The 21406-nt window shown below is 37.4% G+C and overlaps 1 protein-coding gene across 1 annotated transcript in view; it reads left to right on the top strand.

Moving 5' to 3' along the window:
- The window catches only part of ICE1 (interactor of little elongation complex ELL subunit 1), a 39967-nt gene extending 32075 nt beyond the window's left edge, over window positions 1–7892 (top strand). Inside the window, exons 16-19 of the mRNA XM_054273595.1 lie at window positions 1227–1417; window positions 2572–2678; window positions 3601–3699; window positions 4630–7892. Coding sequence (XP_054129570.1) covers window positions 1227–1417; window positions 2572–2678; window positions 3601–3699; window positions 4630–4811 — 579 coding nt within the window. The 3' untranslated portion in view covers window positions 4812–7892. The remainder of the gene's footprint in view (window positions 1–1226; window positions 1418–2571; window positions 2679–3600; window positions 3700–4629) is intronic.
- The last annotated feature ends 13514 nt before the right edge of the window (window positions 7893–21406 follow it).

Genomic DNA, 21406 nt, shown 5'->3' with positions numbered 1-21406 from the left:
CATGTATTTGTTTTGTCTTTTGTAGTTCTCTGTGTAACAGGTAATATGTTACTACAGTTATTTTCAAGATGAGCCAGTTTCTTTTTACTCATGATCTTTATGCAAGGTATACTGTAAATACTTGTTTATCACAACAAAACTCAATTACATAAGCAGTTGGTGTGATTAATACAAAACCAGTGATACCAGGAGAAGGATAATCAGTGAGAGCTGACTTCAAGCCTTTGAGCATTCGCCAAATCATTTAATTTCTATCAGTTTTCAGCAGGCACATATTACCATCCTGAAAAGAATGTTGCAAGAAAGGAAAATTGAAATAATTGGGAGCAATTTTATATCATGCAAATGGAAAGCCAGAGGTGCTTTGCTTCTAAAGGAGTTTGTGTAACAGGCTTGTGTGTCTGTTTAAAGGCTAGGGCCCCATATATTTGAAAATTCCATATTAATGCCAGGCTTGCTTCCTGGAAATAAAATAATTTTGTATATATCAAGTGAACAAAATCATATTGATTGATAGCTGTCCTAGTTCTGGCAAGAACAGGGTTAATTTTTGCAGTTGCCAAAAGGGAGCATGGCTGGGACTTGGAGATTAATTCTGTACCACCTCACATCATTACCAGGGATGTGGGGAAGGGAGTATTTTCGAGGGAGAATGAGTCCCTTCCAGGCCAGCATAGTGTGGTGGAGGGAGAGGTTGTGTACTGTTGTTTCCATGTGAATTGTTGGTCTCTCTTTTGTACCCTCCATCATTAGTATTTATTGTTATTACTGTTTGTATTCTTATCTCATTGCTGTTTCCAGTAAATTGTTCTTCTCTCAACCTGTGATCTTTATATTTTGTGCCTCAAACTCTCCTCTCCATCTTGCCACAGAGAAGAGGAAGGGAGGGGAGGGAGGAAGCTAGCCATGCTAGCACTTCTTACCTGCATTGAGAGAAATAAAAATCCCCAAATTGTAGGAGGAGATGAGAGAGTGGGTGTGAGATCTGTGTTTTTTCTTGTTTGGGTATTTTTTCCCAAACTCACCTTTTAGTAAAAGTGTCAGGAAAAATACCTAGTACTTGAAGGTTTTGGTTTATGTACTGTATTTGTTTGTGCTAATTCAACCCAAAAGTTGGATATATGGTGTAAGATGCTGTACACAGTCAGTATCAAATATTTGTAAAGAGTTTGGTTCTGGGCTGGTAATTTTTTATGCATTAAGATAATTACCTTCTAAAATTCCAGAGTTCATCTTTAGACGCTGGTATTATGGTCTCAAACCTGCTTTTAGAAATGCAGTCATGTACAAAAGTAGAATTTCACCTGCATGAGCAGTATGGAGAAGATCTCAGTGAAGATGCTTGGCAGTATATATTTGCTGTTGATTTACTCTGCTCTCATATGAAGTGGGATTGGACACATGATAATGTTATAAGGTATTGTGGTATTGTGTGATCATGACTTTCAAATGTTTTCCTTTGTGGTTTTTTTCTGAGGTTTGTTTTGGTGGTGTTTTTTTGTTTCCCAAATTCATTATGACTTAGCTTTTAACATAATAAAATGTTGCATAGGTATTTAGAAAATGAGGATGTTTCAGCCTGATGAGACCTAGATTACTGTGTATGTGTGCATTATTTTAAGATAGGAGAAATGATCAATGAGGAAATGTAGTATGTTATGGTATTGTCCCAAGAACCCTGTTAGAGCCATTCTAGTAAAGAATTGCTTTCAAAATAGCTGTATAAGATTTTGAGATTGTCTGTCAGTGAAGCAAAGTCATTATCTTCTTCTAAACTTACTTGTTGAATTCCCCTTCCTCCACAGTAGAAAATGAAGGTAGAATTTCTGATATGAAAATAACACTCCTTCCATGCTGGAAGTGAAATATATCCATACTCATTAATGTATTATCTTGATTTCAGTCTGATTTTAATTCTAAAATAATTATAATACTTAGAGTCAGTGTCTTAAATTTTCTTTGAACCTAAAATCCAGGATATGGACTGCTACCATACTTAACCTTGTTTGAAAGACTCCATTTTGACTGCTACACTGATCTGACAGCCTTGATTTTCTATATAGAGGTTACATGACTTAGGAGACATTTGTTTATCTGTGACATAATATAATAAGTGATACTTATAATCATCGTCTTGTATATAAATTCCATACCTTCAGATAGTAAAGAAGATTTTTTTGTTGAAATACTTTCAAAATTAATACAAATTAGCTTCAGTGAAACATATGTAGTCTTGATTAAAGCCATATCAAGGTGATTGTCTCTTGAGTTGTGCTGGTAATACGTAACTAGGTCTATCAGCATAATTTTAAGGATTAAAAAAGTCTTACTTTGGGTCATTTTAGGTTTAAAAACAAGCATCATATCCTACTGGTAACATACAAACTGAATTTTCACTCATATAAGATACTTACAGAACATATCAGCATGACATTTGAAAGCAACATGATTTCATATACATTTGTTAAGTCAGTCTGCGTGAAGTTAGTAATAGAAGAGTCATTTGTGTATGAATACTATAACTACCCCTTCATGCAGTATGAGATTTTCCAATTAATTTTTCTTTTACAGCAAAGTGCTTTGGCCTTCTATGGATAACTGGATAAAGAAGAGAAAGGGGCATGAAACTGCTCAATCAATTCGTGATAGTGTTATAGCATTGACACTCAGGCTAATTGGTAAGTAATCTAAATTCTTGGTTGAACTTCTGTTTTGTACAAGTATGTCTTTATGAAAGTGTCAGGCCTGTCTGGAAAGGGGGTTGAAGTATTATTGAATTTTATTGGATCTTTATGCAGGTATTTTCTGTTTATCAGCCTGTGGAAAGAAGGTACTTAAGTTTTCAGAGATGTCATATTGATTCATGATAACAAATACCAACATGTTTTATGTATTTAAAATAAAATTATCTGTAGCCACATAGAGAATCATAGAAATCCCGAGTTGGAAGGGACCCACTGGGATCATTGAAGTCCAACTCCTACCCTGCACAGGCCAGCCCCAGGAATCACACCACATGCCTAATGCATCTTGAAATCAGACAGGATTGGTGCTGTGACCAGTTCCCTGAGGAGCCTGTTCCAGTGCCTAACAAACCTCTGGGTGAAGAACATTTTTCTAACAGCTAACCTAAACCTCCCATGACACAGCTTCATGCCATATAGTTTCCAGCAAAATGTATAAAATGCGGGTTTTTTTATGCAATGTAATACCATAATAAATTTAAGTTAGATTAATTTACTTGGGATCTAGGTGGCATTTGATGTAAATATATATAATTTGAGTTTCAATAAATATTTTCAGTATGTAGGCTATATGACAGGGTTTATTTTAAAAATTGCATTCTTTCTGAGTTTTACACTAAAAAATTTTAAACCTATAGGAGGTTGAATCAATCTGATGAAAAATGCCTTGGGGTCTTTAGTTACACAAGGAATAAGACAACTGTTGTTCCCAAGACAACATGGTAACAGGAATTTTTTGTAGTTAAAATTTGCATTTTCTGTTGATACTTCAACAGACAGACAGTTGGGAAGTATAAAAGCTGGGAAGTTGACTGTCTAAATAGTCAGATATGTAGTAACACTTTTTTCCTTTCAGGTCGATTAGGACAAATAGGTTTGAAGGAAGGCTGTCTTGCTGCAGTGAAGAATATTAGTTCAGTAATTGGACTGTTTGTACAGCATGCAAAAGAGGAAGGTAATGTTCTTTTAGAGAAACTTGAGTGTAACATCCACAATGTGAAGTTTTGCAATGCCAGAATATAAATTAAGGCACACATGGGAAAACAGCCTGCTCTTGCAGTTTTCATTAGTGTATAACAGGTCAAACAGTTTTCAGTTTGAGTCCCTTTCTGTTACAAAGTTAATGAGCTATTAACAGTATTACCTTCTGTTTGAGACAGAGAAAAAATGTGAGATGGTTTCAGACACCTTGGAATTGGACTGTTTCATGTAAGAGCCTGTCAGCTGCATTAGAGATCACTTAAAGGGTGATCATGTTAAGATCACTTGAAGGGTGATTCTGACTTGAGCAGCAATAACTAATTTTTTACCCGAGCAATTTATGGTGAAGCTTACTAATAAAATTGTTGTATTGGGAGAAGGACAGTTCAAGGTACTGATGAGATGAAACAAGGCAGTTACAGCAGCAGAAATCCACATTGTTAAGTTACTCTGGATGTTAAGTACATTTTGCAGTGAAGCATTTGTTATTGTTTGGGAGCTGTTTTGAACCACCTGTATAACTTCTCTTCCTTGCAATCTCAAGTTCTAACTTGGTAGTGTATGGTGTGCAGTGTATGTCTGTTTTTCAGACTCTGTAAACCTGACTGCTTTCTTAAGTCTGATTACTCTTAACTATAAGTCACTAGATTCTCAATTCCTGTATGCCCTTTGAGTACTAAAAAGTTGCTGAATTGAGAAAACTGGAAAGCGTTAGTATAAAATGAGATGTTACAGAATTTGTGTGCACGTTGTCATCTTTCTACATTATGGTGTTAGACATCACAACTGTTGATGTGTTTTATTTTCAGTTCTTGAATAACAGTTTCTATAGATTCAAGATTCCCTAAAACATTTTTGCTTATCAAAAAGTTTCTAGAAGCTGATTTTTGTTAACTTTTTGCAGCTATTCCTTGGGGTGTGCAGCTGGCAGCCGTATATTCACTATGTGACTTGGGTTCAAGCAATCCAGAAGGTATTGTTGAGGCCATCCATACCTGGAGAGCAAAAGTTCATGACAACATCCCTTCTGCTATCACAGATGGCATAGCTGAAATCACCGCTCTGTGTGAAATGGAGCTATACTAAAATGTAGGGAAGTGGACTGATCTAAAGGAAAAAGTGCCTTACCAATTAAGCAGTAGTTGGTTCCAGTTAAAAACCATACCAAGTGGTGTGTCTTCTTGTATTTCATGCTTTTAATAAGAATGTCTGATCATACAAAGCAAGGTCAAGTATTTTATTTGGCTTTTCTGTTTGAAGGAAGAGTTTTTATAAAATAAACAAAAATACTTGCTTTTCCTAGTAGCTGATTAGTGATCTGAAAATGAGTGCATCTTGAACTCCTGATATATTTCTGTTTTGATGACAATAAAAATCAGTAACAGGTTTCATTTTTCTACCTACATCAGTTTGGAGTATGGACTATTTGACAGAATATTCAGCGTGACTTGAAAACTTGGCTCTATTATTTTTTACCATTTTTATAAAGTAACCATTCAGATAGCAGAGCATTCCCCAGATTCTGCTTCATTTTGCTTGGGTTATCTTATAAACTTAATTTAAAATACTTGTGGAAAACAGGTAGGAATTGACTTTTTTTGTAGCTATCATGTATGGAGTAACATACTAAATATCTAAACTTGTATATATGGTGTATTCTGATGTGTCTCACATTTGATATTTTTTCCACTTGGAGAATTTTGTGTATGTAAATAGAGAGTTGGTTAAAAAAAAGTTCATGTTCTTAATGATAGCTTCACTACACTCCGTTTTTGTATCTTTCATAATAAAAGAGATGAATACTATTGTGTTCTTGTTGACCTTTTAAATAACCCAGAGTTAACTGTGTTTCTAGCTTATATAAATACTGTTTTGGGGGGCAGCAGGAAATTGCCTGTTGAGGTAATTTCACTGAATGAATTGTCCATAACATTGCAGTTCTGGACATCCCTCCAAAAGTTTCTGGTATGCTTTAGAGGCTTGGGAAGTAGATTCAAAAAACTATTGAAAATTTGTATTTTCACTCTGTGGTTGTGCCCATGTGAAGGGGGTGAGCTTTGCTAATGCAGATTCTTATTGTAATGGGACCTAGCTTCTGACAGAGTTTTGTGGTGCTGATATGCATTGTGATTTTTGTGCCTCTTCTAAGTATGACTACCAGTGGAGTCTCCTAGCCCTCTGTGAGTTTCTCTCCTCTGAGGTGAAACTGTGTAGAGCAAATTGGCCATTGATTTCAGTTGCAGCTATAGCTGCTTGCACTCTGGATCTCAGTGAGCTTACCACAGACAATTCAGTCAATGAAAAATAATCTAATAGAATTGGTGATATCTGTGCACAATAGGCATTGCTACAGATGTCTGTCATGAAGGCTTCCAATTTGCCTCAGGTTGAAACTGTATGATGTCTGGGACTCTGCACATTTTGGTGATTGTGAAGCCTTTGAAGATTTTATGTGTAGCCTTCATTTACCCTTCTTGCACTAAAATGAGTACAAAATATCTCAAGTGGAAGAAGTCAAAAGAAAACACAGGTTGACAATAAAAGAAAGTATGGATCATAAATCTGAAAACTAAAGGAAATGGGAAACAGAACGAATAAAAAAACAAAGTAGGAAACAAAGTGAGTAGAGAATCACAGATGCTTCAGTGCAAAAATATTGCAACCCAAAAATCTTCACAGCAAATAGAAACACCCATTTCCTTTAGAATTTGTATAAAACGCTGGCATTTGAAGTATGTGAGATTCACAGGAGAAATATCAGAATTTTCCAAGCAAAAAAATATAAAACTATACTAATTTAAAACCAAATGAAAAAAAAAATTCAACCTACCCTCAAACCATTTTCATGAGAAATATTCTGCTTATGTAAGAAAAATTTTTGTGTGTACTGGAAACATATAACTGATTTTAATTCTCTGTCCCTCTCTACTGCCTGCCTAATCAAACTGCATTGGAATAAGTAAAATTTTGTAATTGATACTCTGAAGGTGTTTGCTTCTGTTAAGTACTAATCACTCATCATTCATCAAAAAATACTTGTAACTCCCACACACAGTGTCAAATTTACCATATTTAAAAAGCTATAAAATGTTGATATCCATAAAGGATAGTGATTTTCAGTATATGGAATGCTTTATCCATCTCAATATTTGTTCAAAATACTAAAGTCCCATTTTGTTCAAAATAGCCATTAAAACAGGGATTTACAGGTTTCTATCATCATTTGCAGATTTTTGCTTTTTTTTTGTTCTCACACAAATATTGAGTGTGTGGCTTGTCCAAAACTATCTGTATCAGGAAATGTTCAAGGTTTCACTTCCTCCATGCCTTCTCATATTCCTAAACTAAAACATGAAAAACTGTCTTAACTGCTAAGACATTACTGTCAACAATACAAGGCTAGACAAAATGCTAACAGTCAAAATTCATGTTAGATTAAAATACTCAGCTCTAGCAGTGCTCCTGACTCAAATACAGAAGACAGTAAAAATCTATAATAGTTTATTTATAAGGGTAATTCTGACTATAGGCTTCTGAGTTCATAACAGTATCATTTGATACTTGAAAAATCCCTGATATGTATTGACTCCAAGAAAAGAAACTTGTCATAAATATTGGAGAGCAGTGTAACTTTGTCTATGTGTAGATGAACAGGATACTGGAATAAGTTGTTAAAGAAAAAAATATATTTATCTATTTTTCTTGTTTAGTTGCTTTCATACTAGAAGTTATTTTTAGAGTGTCTGAATCCTAACTTGTTCTACTGGCAGAATTATTTGATTGTTTACTCAGTCCCTTGCTGGAATACAAATTTTGGACATACATGCCTTTTATTTAACTTTGTTTCTACAAAAAGTAGCATCTTTGGGCTAGGCTATGTGGTACGCCACTAGGGTATTTTCCAGGATGATTTTGCCTCTCGACATATAGTAGGAAATATTTTTCAGTGTGAATTATTTCTTCATAAAATAAAAAAATGTTGGACTCTAGACTGCTTAAAGTTAATCTCTAGTCATTTTATCAAACCCTCTGATACTGATGTATGGTCTGTCCTAGCTTCTGCTTTCACCTGCCTGTTTTGAACAAAAAGGATTTCTTATCTGGACACTAGAATAAGACCAAAGCAGTTGTGAGTTTTCCAGTTTGAAATGACTAATGAAATTACATGCTGTAAAATTAATGAAACTGCATGTATGAGTGGAAACCAGTCCAGAATACCTGAAGATTTGTTATAAAGAAGCTGGAATTACATGGTTAAAACACTTTGGAGTATCACCATTTAGCTTACATTCTTCCCTCTATACCTAATTTTTCACTTCAAGAAAAGTCAGAGACTACTCTCAAAAGATGGACAAATTAGCAAGAAGGATTTCTTCAGAGACAGGGTTTGCGATTACACTGTTACTGGCCTGAATAGGCTGAAGTCTTGTTTTGCAAAATTCTGAAACTCGTTTAACTGTTCAGGAAATCCATGAAATGCTAATGATTTCAGGTGCTCTGAGCCCATCTATTGCATTCAATTTAATGCAACTCACATTATGAAATTACTTTTTGGACTATTTAAGTTGAAATTTTGAAAAAAACATTCTGAAGCGTAATAAAACAAATAGGTAGGTAATGGGAGTTAGAAAGAAAATAAGATAGATATTTATGCAAATGGGCTGGAGTTTGATTATTTTGAATTTTAGTCTCAAATTGCTCAAATTCCTTCAGCTGCCACATCATCCTAGAGATGTCTAAATGTTTGCTACTGAGAATTGCCTCTGTTTTCTAAATAAAACCTGCATCTTGTTGCCATACTTTGACTAGAATAGAATGAATTCTGACATGGTTTAAGCATCAAGTAGGAGAAAGCCAAGTACTTGGCGCAACTTGTCTCCTGGGGCTTCACATACAGTTACAAGCCTGTCTCCAAAAAGCTTTTGATGGTCACAGAATAACAGAATGAACTAGGTTGGAAATGACTTTTAAGATCATTTAGTTAACCTATGACCTTACACCTCCTCATCAACCACTAAGTGCCATCTCCAGTCTTTTTTAAACATGTCCAGGGGTGGTGACTCCACCATCTCCCTGGGCAGATGACTCTAGCACGCAATCACTCTTTCAGTGAGGAATTTCTAACATCTAACCTAAACTTACCTTGGCGCAGCTTATGACTGTCCACACATTCTGTCAGTTGTTGCCTGGGAGAAGAGATTGACCCTCACCTGACTACAATCATCCTACAATCATCTTTCAGGAAGTTGTAGAGAGTGATGAGGTGTCCTGGGTTGGCAATATAATGCTTATATCTCCAACCGTCTGTTCTATTATGCTGAATAATAAGCTTTGCACCTTTAAGACTTGTTCTGAGAGCGAGGGAGGGGAGAGAAGAAGCGTGCAGTTTGTTTTCAGACACTGTACTCCTCCATATGCCCGTGACTGGACTATGTTGTCTGCGGATGGACAGACTGCAGGACAGAGTTCTCCTTTGCTTTTAGTTAGTTTTAACTAGCTGAGGCAGTGAAGTTCCCTGGACTGTGGTTTGTCTTTTCTTTGGACCTGTTTAAACCTGCTCTGGACGGAACACCTAGAGGAGCACCGGCAGCTCACACCTGTGGCCCACCAGGCCGGGCCTGGCCAGTGGCATTTCTAGTGCTGGAGGGACTGATAAGAGACTGAGTGAGCCAAGCTACAGCCCACGAAGGGGACTTCTTGGAGTTTGTAATTTCTTTTGAAGTGGCAAGAAGTTTTATTGTTTAATATTGTTCATTTTTTGTACTAGTGAATGCTTTGCCTGTTAAGTAAACAGCTTTTTCCACTTTTCTCCAAAGAAATTTTTTCCTGAACCAGGTGGGGGAGGGGCCACTTGAATTTGCTTTCTAGATGAAACACCTTTAGGGGTTTTTCTCCCAAAATTGCCCAATTGCCTTACCCTAAACCAAGACAAATACAGTTATTAACACTCAATGTGGGGCTCCAGAAAGTGGAAGAATCCTGTACTATTACATTTTAGTTGTACTTACTCTATATTGTGATAAAGCAGTCAGTAACCATGTTGCTGAAATTCATAATGTCTCTCAGGGTGGAGGTCTTCATGTATTTCTGATCCCTTAGTTTTCTTGAGGTTTTAATACCTTTCTGGTCCCTAGGATTATTTTCTTATCCAAAAAGAACGCCAATATTCTCCCTAACACATAGTTTTTACAGTACAGGAACACAGAATAGCTATTTTGCTAACCTCTGTAATAATGATTTATACAGAGTTTACAAAAGTGTAGGAGAGACATTCTGTGCTGTTTTTGTGAGCCAGCAAAGGCCTCCTGAAGATAAAGGAAAGCCCCATATCTCTCCTGAGGAAGACACCAAGGTTGTCACCATGGAGACGTGATGAAGGAGAGAAAATTAAGAGATACAGACTCTAGCTGGCTCAAAGGATGACGTGGCTCCTTGGTCACCCACTGAGAACTTTGTTTCTTTCCTATAACCAATGAGCAGTGAATGTGTATTTTGGAAGAATGTAAATATCTTGAAAAAGTATAAAAGCAACATGTTGCTGTAATAAATCTCTCTTGAACCCTTCTGATGCAGTTGTGGTACTTTGTACTGTGTCGTGCTCTATAACAACACAAAGGTACCAGATTCTGGTCAAGATAAGTATGGTTTATGGTTTATTCATCCTACGCTGCATCCTAGTTCCAATAACATGTTTTAGGGGTTTATTAGTAATTGCACCCAGTTTGTTAGAGGAGGAGCAGGGGATGAGGCTTTTCAGCCTTTCCTTTTTATTCCTTCGAATCTCTTAAGTCACTTTTTAAGAATATTCAATTTCCCCTAAATGTTAAAGAAACCACCTTAATATTTAATCTAATGAAGTTCCTCTATATAGTTTACAGCTTGTCTAGAGTGAGGGCTGAGATGTCCAGAAGAACTGATGAGACCCCTGACCCAGAAATAGACCCAGGTGTAGAAAATCCTGAGTGTTGTGGACAAGGAGAGAGAATGAGTCCAGCCCTGAAGGAATTTTCTGATCCTCCAGCCTGGGAATTTTCACATGAACAAATTCAGAACCCAGATGAAGAATGGAAATATCTAAAACTGTCATGATGACTCTAAAGAGAAAAAGATCATTGCAATAAACTGGGCCCTGGCCTAAGCCACACACTGCTAGATACTGTAAGGCAACAGATAGAGGCAGAAGAGCAAAGAGATAAATCAACAACTACCCCAGTCACTCAGACTACAGGCAACACCCCAGCTACTCAGGTTGTAGCTAAACCAGACAGTGAGCCTAAGCTCGCATCTAAACCAAACAATAAGCCTCAACCAATACCTGTTGCTCCTGCCATGACAGGCGGAAAACACACATTTAAAACCAATCAACCAGTAGAAAATGATGATCCAAAGAAAAGATCCTCAAAACCAAAAACAAAGTCAGAGAGGTCACTCTTGAGTCCTTTTCCCTATAAGACCTTCATAACCTAAGAAATAATTACATTCAACGACCTGATAAATCTATAATTAGTTAGTTAGTCCATCTTTGAGATGCTGCAGGCAAGGCTACAATTCTGGATGGTACTGAAGTGAGGCATTTGGGATCCCTGTCACATAATCCAGTTATCAACCAAAGAATAATGAAGGGAGCTGACTCTCACAGTCTCGGGCACAGATCCTGAGAAGTGTGTGACAAAGACATCTGTGTGCTGACAATCTCTATATACAACAAACCTAATAGAAGACCATAAAACAAGAGATTCCACGCTTGAGAGAAATGGCAGTAGCAGATACTGTCTTCTTAAATAACCTAGATACTGTAAATCCAGACTTAGTACCTATACATCTGTGGTGTTGCGAAAACTTATATGACTTAGACCACAAAGATACACTTCTGCTTTAGCAATAATGAAGTGGGATGACAGGGAGGAGACCGTACTTAATATGGTGAAGAAGCTCCAAACATGCAAATACCGTACATAATCCAACACATACAAGAATCACCGCTTTAAAAAGACATATGTAGAAATCAAAAGATAAAATAAAATCACAAAAAACTCAGAAAGGAGATTAAAAAAGACCTTCTCCAAATCTCAACAATACAGATCAGAGGTTCTAGTACCACAAGTAAACATCCCGCAGATGGGGAGAGAAGGTACACCTCATGAGCTGAGCTGTAGTTCTTCCTGTGTAATTGTAAAGAAAACATAAAGAGATAAGATAGAAAATCTACTGCTACTTTAACACAATGGGTGTGTGAATTAAAAAACAGCAAATCTCAGAGAAAAATTCCACCAAAAAAAAAGCAGCTCAAATAACCCATAACCAAACTGCCATGTATTATGATAATGACAACGTCTGATCCCCTCAAAGGACCTCCAAAATATATGTCTGGGGGAAAAAACCAAGCTTAGAGAAGCCCTGCCTCTAGCCAGGGAGAGGTAAGGAAAAACTGTGGGTTTTAGACTGTGTAGATTCATTAGCCTAACATATCAAAACCACAAAAATATGAAGCCTTAGTAAACAGTAGTGCACCACGCACATTAATCCCATCAAAACCTGCGGGGGCAGAATCTGTTTCTATTGCTAATGTGATTGGAGGATCACAAAATTTAACTTTAATAGAAGCTAAAGTGAACCTGACTAGAAATAAATAAAAGAAACACCCTATTGTAACCAGCCCAAAAGCGCCATGCATTTTGGGTAGAGACTTCCTATGAAATAAGTATTTCAAAGACCCAAAGAGACTCAAGTGAGCATTTAAGATAACAGCTATAAATACAAAAGATATCAAGCAATTAAACTCCTTACCTAGACTATCAGAACCATCTTCAATAAGACTCCTGAAAGCAGAAGAGCAACGAATACCAATTGCCACTTCAACAATACACCACCAACAGTACAGAACAACTTAAAATACTGTAATCCCCATCCACAAAATAATCTGTAAACTAAAAATCCAAAGAGTAGTCAACAAAAACCACTCATCCTTGCACAGCCACATGTAGTCTATACAAAAATCTGAAAGAAAATAGATTGACTGTAAACTATTGTGCCTTAAATGAAATAACTCCACCTTTAAGAGCTACTGTACCAAACATATTAAAACTCCAATTCAAACTAAAGTCCAAGGCAGCAAAGCGGTACATCACTATTAACATTACTAATGTATTTTTCTCCATTCCTTTAGCAACAAAATACAAGCCTCAGTTTACTTTCGACCAGAAAGACATACAATATGCCTAAACTGACTGCCCAAGGAGTGGAAACACAACCCCATCATCCACCATAGAATAATCCAAGCTACACTAAAAAAAAGTAAAGCTCCAAAACATCTACAATACATTGATAACATCATTTTGTGAGAAAACACAACAACAAAAGTGTTTAAAAAAGGAGAGAAAATAATCCAAATTCTCCTAAAAGCCAATTTCACCATCCAAAAAATAAAAGTTGAAACCTACTCAAAAGATAGTTCCTAAAAACAAAATAACAAGACAACAACGTCAGATTCCCACCAATATCATCAACAAAATCACATCTCCACCAACGAACAAGCAAAAACCACAAACTTTCTTAAGCACCGTAAACTTTTAAAGAATACATATTCCTGAATACAACCAAATTGTAAACCCTCTCTACCTAATCACCCACAAAAAAAACCCCACTTTCCAATAGAGCCTTAAACGACAACAAACCTTTACCCAAAACAAACAAAAAATCACTCATACAATAACCCTTAACCCAAACAAAACAAAACCAAATGTAAAAACATACTCTACTCTACAACCAAAACCATAATCTATCCTAAGGCCCTTAACAAAAAATACCTAATAAAACTCAAAACCAACCACTATGATTTTAAAATCAAAACTACAGAAAATCGAAAACAAACTACACTTCAAAAAAAAAAAAAAAAAAAAACCCAAAAAGGGAACCTATAAAAAAATTCAAACCACCTTAAAAGTAATAAACACTGAAGTACAACTCCTCCTGACACCCCAACTACCAATGCTAAAGTAAATATTCAAAACAAAAATTCCCTCTACCCAGCATACCACCAATACGACATAAAACAAGTAGATTACCCTCATCACACAACACACGCATATTAAAAACCTAAATCACCCTAAAATTTTAGAAATCGTTACAAATTTACCTAAAAATAAAAACTTTAGCCTCTCTGGCAAAAAACCTCAAGAAACAATACATACTAAAAAACTGTACCATTCAATCAACGACCAACAAAACCCCCACATTATGCTCTTTTTACTGATAGTTCTTACCACATTATAGAAATAAAACGAAAATAGAAAACAACCTCACATAACAAATCAAAAAGCTCCTAAAGAAAAAAGTAAATCAAGCCAACTCACTAAACTCAAAACCATTCACCTAACCCTAAACATTACTAAAAAAGTAACCAAAACTGTATCTCTACACATACTGTATCTCTAAATTCATAAATAACAGCCAGTACTCTATAAAGAGTAGTGTACTGTACTAATTAACAGCATAGAAAAAAAGCTAATGAGTAGAAAGACACCACTACTAAGGTAGAGAAACTACCTATAGAAGTTCACCATATAAATACCCATGTCCCCAAAACTAAAACAAATAAAAAACACCAAAACAATCAACAAATAAATCAAGCTACAAAAATAGAAGTATCAAAAATAAACCTAAATAAACTTAAATTGACAACACAAAAAACATTATTCCTAGTTAGATGGGCTCATAATACCTCAAGTTATCAAAATAAAAATGCTCCCTGTAAATGGGTATGAAACCAAAGAGTAAATCTAACCATAAACAATACTTCTCAGGTTATCCATGTCTAAAAGACATATACCACTGTCACAGACATCTTTTGTGAAAAATCCCTTCTTTAGGATTTTTCCCCTTTCTGAGAAGCTGTGGCCTCAGCAACAAAATGTAAACAATGGTTATCTGCTGCTGTGGAATGCAACAGGTGCGTCCATGATTGGTCTTGGGTGAATGTTTGGATTTACTGACCACTCACGGCACAGCTGTTCTTGCTTTCTGCCTGGACACAGAACTTTGTTATTGATTCCTTTTCTATTCTTAGCATAGCTAGCATGCTGAGAACTTTCTCTCTATTCCTATTAGTATAGTTATAATGTAGTATATATATCACAAAATAATAAATCCAGCCTTCTGAACATGAGGTCAAGATTCTCGCCTCTCTCTTCACCCTGCAACCCTTCCAAGCCCTGTAACATACCACCATCAAAGAAACTGAATAAAACCCCTATAATATAATAAGCAGTAGTCCAAATATATTGAGAAACCTAACACATTAATTGTGGGGGCCGAAGAATCGGCCAGCAAAGGGGTTGGTGCCATCCCCTGGAGAGCCAACCCTTGAGCAAGACACCTTGTAGTCAAGGTGAGAAAATCTCCCTGCCGAAATCTTTTGCAAGTTATATGTTGATTCCTTGTAACCCATTGGTCCTCTCCCTGTCACCCCACCAAGCTACTTCTATCCTCTTTGTTGCCAGTTTCTCCCCGCCCCTCTCTTTTCCTATATAAACTCCTCTTTTTGCCCTGCCAGAGAGAGGTGCTGTCCCTGGCTCCCTTCACAGAGGCCCCTGCTTCTAATAAAGACCTCCACTCTGTGGAATTGCCACACAGTGCTCTAGTGCCTTTTCTCTGCATTGCCTTGAGAGCTGACTGGCTGGGATTGTGCCTGTGCCCCTGAGATGTTATCAAGATGCTTCTTCAGAAAGGTCACGGCACTCCCACCATCTACGCTGCTATGGCAGTTAATTACATTACACTACCCCACACACACCAAAGTAAGCCCTATGTGCTCACAATTATAAAAACCACTGCAAAATAGTTAGAAACCTACCCTGTACCTCACACTATTCAAAACACCATCCTAAACCTTAAAAAACCAAATCCTATAGAAACATTGTACCCTTAAAAAGATTAAATCAAACAACAAAACTAATTTCAAAAACCTTATCAACACCTAGACTAGAGAACACAACATTTAGTAACTCCTACCATATACCAGCTACAAGCAAAATAAAAAAAATACAATAAACTGTTAAAAACTACCTTAAAAACATTAAGTGAGAAATCTTTCAAAAAGAGCAACATCTAACAAAAACCACCTAATAAGTTAACATCCAAAATTCCACCAGCCAAACAAACACCACCCAATCTGAGCCTTTGCATACAGTAGAGACAAAGTCCCAGTAGTACATATCAAAAATTTGTTTAAAAAGACAATTTAAATCAATTCTACCTCAAATACAAGCAAACCATTTGTAAAGTTATCTTTGCAAGTTGCTAAAGCAACTTGCTTTGCCAAGTTGCACATAGTAAATCATACTGAAAGATAAAACAACACTATGTATACCTCAAAGAGATCTAATTGTTAAGTGAAAACTATGAATAAATGTCACTATTTACTAAATATTGCTACTATTGTCTATATATAGCTATATATTATATATATAATATATGTATTTGTGGAGTTAGAATATATAATAATTTTAGTAACAAACTAACAATATAAAGGGTAGAATGTCCTGACTCAGCTATAGAATACTTATATCCTAAATCATCTATTCTATTTATACTAGATAATAAGTTTTAGACCTTTAAAACTAGTTCCAAAAGCAAAGAAAAGAGAAGAAACAAAAAAATTATTTTCAAACACTGCACTCACTCCTCCACATTCCTACTGCTGAACTGTGTTGTCTGCAGAAAAACAGACAAGACAGATCTCTACTTTTAGTTAGTTTTAGCTAACTAAGGCAAAAAATACCCTAAACTGTAGTTTTTCTTTTCTTTAAACCTATTTAAACCCACTCTAGACTAATACACCCAGAAGAGCACCGGCAACTCACACCTCTAGCTCACCAGGCAAGGCCTAAGCCACAGCACTTTCAACACTAGAAAACCTAATTAGAGACTAAGTAAACTGAGCTACAGCCTACAAAGGGGACTGTCTGAGTTTATGATCTCTTTTAATGCAGCAAGAAGTTTTATTGTATAATATTATTCATTTTTTATACTAGTAAATACTTTACCTGTTAAATAAACAACTTTTTCCTGTTTTCCCAAACCATTTAGAAGAGAAGCCCCTTAAATTTACTTTCTAATAGAAACCCCTTTATAAGCTTTTCTCCAAAAATTGCCCTCAACCAAAACAAATACATGAGGTTACCCCTGAGTCTCCTGTGTTCCAGGCTAAACAACACCAGCTCCCTCAGCCATTCTTCACAGGGCTTGTGTTCCAAGCCCTGCACCAGCCTTATTGCACTCCTCTGGACACATTCAAGAATCTTAACATCCTTCCTAAACTGAGGGGCCCAGAACAGGACACAGCATTCAAGGTGCAGCCTTACCAGTGCCAAGTACAGAGCAAGAATCACTTCCCTGGTCCTGCTGGCCACACTATTCCTGATACAGGCCAGGATGCCATTGGCCTTTTTTTGTCATGTGGGCACACTGCTGGCTCATGTTCAGTCAGTTGTCGACCAGTTCCCACAGGTCCCTTTCCACCTGGCACTGTTCAGCCACTCTGTTCCCAACTTGTAGTGCTGCAGAGGATTGTTGGGGCTAAAGGGTAGGACTTGACACTTGGACTCCTTAAATTTCATGTTATTGGACTCAGCCCATCTATCCAGTCTGTCCAGGTCCCTTTGCAGAGTCCTTCTTTCCTCCAACAGATCGACACATGCTCCCAGCTTGGTGTTATCTGCAAATTTACTGACAGTGGACTCAATCCCCTCATCCAGATCATCAATGAAGATATTAGACAGGACTGGGCCCAGCACTGACCCCACTGGTGACTGGCTGCCAACTGGATGCAGCACCATTCACCATCTTCTCTGGGCCTGGCCATCCAGCCAGTTCTTAAACGTGGTGAAGGGTGCACCTGCCCAAGCCATGGTGGCCAGCTTTTCCAGTAATATGCTGTGGGAGACAGTGTCAAAGGCTTTGCTGAAATTCAGGTAGACTACACCTACAGCCTTTCCTGCATCCACCAGGCTGGTCAGCTGGTCATAAAAGGGCAGCAGGTTGGTCAAGCACTCCTAAACCCATGCTGGCTGGGTCTGATTCCCTGGCCATCCTGTAGATGCCATGTGATGGCACTCAAGATGATCTGCTCCATAACCCTGTCAGGTACTGGGGTCAGGCTGACTGGCCTGTAGTTTCCCAGATCCTCCTTCTGGCCCTTCTTGTGGATGGGCATCACATTAGCCAGTGAGCCAGGACTGCTGGTAAATGATGGAAAGTAGCTTTGCAAGCTCATCTGTCAGCTCCCTCATCACCCTGGGATGGATTCCATCTGGTCCCATATATTTGTGAGCATCTAAGTTGCTCAGCAGGTTCTGACTGCCTCCTCCTGGATAACAGGGGGGCTATTCTGCTCCCTGACACCATCTAGCAGCTCAGGAGGACAGTTTCCTGAGGACAATCTGTCTCTTTCTTAAAAACTGAGGCAGAGAAGGTGTTCAGAACCTCTGCCTTTTCCTCATCTTCAATCACTAAATTCCCTCCCACATCTTATAGAGAATGGAGGTTGTCCTTGCCCTTCCTTTTGCCATTCATGTATTTATAAAAATATTTTTACTGTCCTTCACAGAAGTTGCCAGTTTGAGTTCTAACTGGGCTTTCCCCTCTCTAATTTGCTGAATGATGATGGATTCATTATTGAATGCACAGGCAGTAACCCGGTTGGGTTTTGTTTGGGGATGTTTTTAAAATCACAGTATTTTAGGGACAAATTGCTCACTGCTTCTATGCTTCAATATTAGTACTCAGCTTCATAACCGCTGGAATATTTGCCCAAAAGCAAGTCTCGGCTGAATATACGATCCCTACATATGTTAAAAAAATTATGAGTCCTTTTGGCCCTCCTTATACCCCTTTTTTACAATAAATATGAGCAAAAATAGAGACGGGTTCTTCTCACGCAATCAGCCTGTCTGTAGATCTGGTGTATTATTTTTTCATGTGGTACGTTTTTCTCTGCAAGCTGGCAGGATTTCCCACTAGACGTTTTATGTGATTTGCTGACTTTAACATTAAACCCAAAAAGCAAAACAACATGTAGGTAGCATATAAACAAGGTCCATTGACTGAAAATAAATGTGAATTACTTTGCCATGAAGGTCCAAAAAGGGACAAGCACTTCCTCCCTAAGAATTCCAAAGGAAATTTTATTTCAATAAAAGACACACAACTTGTTTTAGGTAAAGTTATTTCATTTCACTCAAAATAGTTTCTCATGATTGTCTCTATAATAAAAAAAACTTCAATTCCAGTTTTGTGTAGATGATGACAGAAAATAATCTTGAAATACTCACTGCAGTTGGTGTTTTATTCTTAATTTAATTTTCACTTTTCATGTTTTTTCATATCTGAATTAATATCTTTTTAATTTGTGATCACCACAATGGATCCATTAACCATATAATAAAAAATGAATTGAATACAATATTTTGAAGCTGATCGTTGTTTTGTGGCTTGTGTAGGCTTGTTGTACTATTCTTTTCTTGCTCAAAGCACCATTTAACATAGGGTTTTTCATGAACAACTTTAAACAGTGTGAGAAAGGTGTGTTTCATTAAGTGTACAATTTCAAATGGAAAATACTGATTAACCTTAACATCTAGATATACATTACGGTAGTTTCAATTCATTTATGTAAAAATACTGAAATTTTCCATAATAGCTAAAAAAACTCCTTAGAGCTATTTTACTACCTCTTAAAGTCCAGTGACATAGACCTATTCAGAGCTGAGCTTCAGCAGACTGGGATTAAATCACACACACTTTTCAAGCCAAATTCAGTTACAATAATACTCACTCATAGATCGAATTAATGTGGAAATGACTTAATAGTACAGTTAAAACTGTTTTACAGAGAAAAGTACTTTCTAGTATCTTCATTTTCTGTGGTGATATGTTCAGTGTCCCTCTGGTTCTCAGAGTTGACATTATCAGATTTTTACTTCACTTTGTCTCTCCATCAAGCAACCTAAGCAGTGTGAATGCCTTATTCCCTAAATAATTATACTTTGAAGTTATTTAGACAGGCTTGAAAACATAGAACTTGTGGTTTCAAATGCATGTATAATCCATTTATTATGTAAATAACTAATAGAAAAATTGGAAAAAATACATCAACCAAGCAAACACTGTAGAAGAAATTGGTTGTGATCACAAGAAATTGTGTGGCAGCAAGACTCTCTAGGCCTAAAAGTTGACAACGCACAAGCAAGAGGATGACAGGTTGTCCTAGGGTGACGTTATGATGCTTGTATCCCCAATCACGTGTTCTATTTATGCTGGATATTACATTCTATGCCTTCAAGACTGGCTGAGAGCAAAGGTGGGGAGAAGAAGAAGCACGGAGTTTTTTATCAGGGACTGGACTTACTCCTCCACAGTCTGCTGGAACATAGAGCACACTGTTGTTGTCTGGGCACAGACAGGGCAGAACACCATGTTCCTTTTGCTTTTTAGTTAGTTAGTTTAGCTAGCTGAGGGAGTCCAAGCTTTCCCTGGACTTTTTTCTTTTCATTTTCTTGGAACCATTTAAACTTGCTCCAGACCAGGACCCAGGGAAACACCGAGAGCTTGCACTTCGTAGCCTGCCGGGGTCTACTCTGAGCCACAGCCTTTCCCAGCACTGGAGGAACTGATAACAGAGGGACCACCCACCAAAGAGGCTTTCTGAATTTGTCATCTCTTCAGAACAGTGAATGAGTTTTGTCATTCGGTATTGTTCATTTTGTATACTGGGGAGTGCTTGGCCTGCTAAATAAACAGGCCTCTCTCTCTGAGGAAATCCTTCCCAAACCGGTTGGGGGGAGGGGTCATGTGGGTTTGCTTTCTGGGGGGGCCCCCTTTTGTAGGTTTTCTCCCAAATTTGCCCTAAACCAGGACACAGGCTGAGAAGATCCACAGACAGCACAGAGGTTCTGAGTTATTAGGAGAAGAGAGGTACAACTGCTGTGACAGTTTCCTACACTGCCAGTGCTGCATTGCCATTTCAAGGTTCCTTCACAAATCTGTCTGTATCTGCTGTCAATGTGATATACCCTACCCTTCCATATTAAGCCAGTATGAATAGAGAATTGAACCTCTGTTAATGTGCCTTCTCTCCTACAGCCTACATTTATTATAGTAATAAATGGCTCCTGCCTGGCCTGAATCCCTGAAGTAGAGCCTGTCAGTTAACTGTGATTGCAGTCAACTGCAAGAGCAATTTATTTCTGACGCCCATCTTGGTTATTAATTCCCTGTTCTTTATTATTTAAGGCAAGCAATGGAAATTTTTTGTATACATAAAGTCTGTCTTCTCATTGTGGCCTAATCTTCAGATGTTATAAAGCATTGTTACCAACAGACCATATCTAAAAAACAAGCTAGAGAACAAACTTCTGTCCAGCTGGGTTGGTTTTGCATGGCCTAGGTTTTGGTAGCAGGGAGGCCACAGCTTCTGTGAAAAGCTGCCAGAAGCTTCCGCCATGTCCAGCAGAGCCAATATCTGATGGTTCTGAAGACAGATATGCCACTGACCAAGGCTGGGCCAATCAGAAATGACGGTAATGCCTCTGTGATAACATATTTAAGAAGAAAATCAAAACAAAGTGGTGGCACAGTTTGAATTCCAGCTAGAGATGAAGAGGAGGTGAGAACATGTTAAGGAA

The sequence above is a fragment of the Melozone crissalis genome, unplaced genomic scaffold, assembly GCF_028551555.1.
Source record: "Melozone crissalis strain CALT ecotype California unplaced genomic scaffold, PUWL_Pcris_2 ptg000016l_1, whole genome shotgun sequence".
Taxonomy (NCBI): Eukaryota; Metazoa; Chordata; class Aves; order Passeriformes; family Passerellidae; genus Melozone; species Melozone crissalis.
Note: the sequence above shows the minus strand (reverse complement) of the source record. Positions and strands in the feature narration are given on the sequence as shown.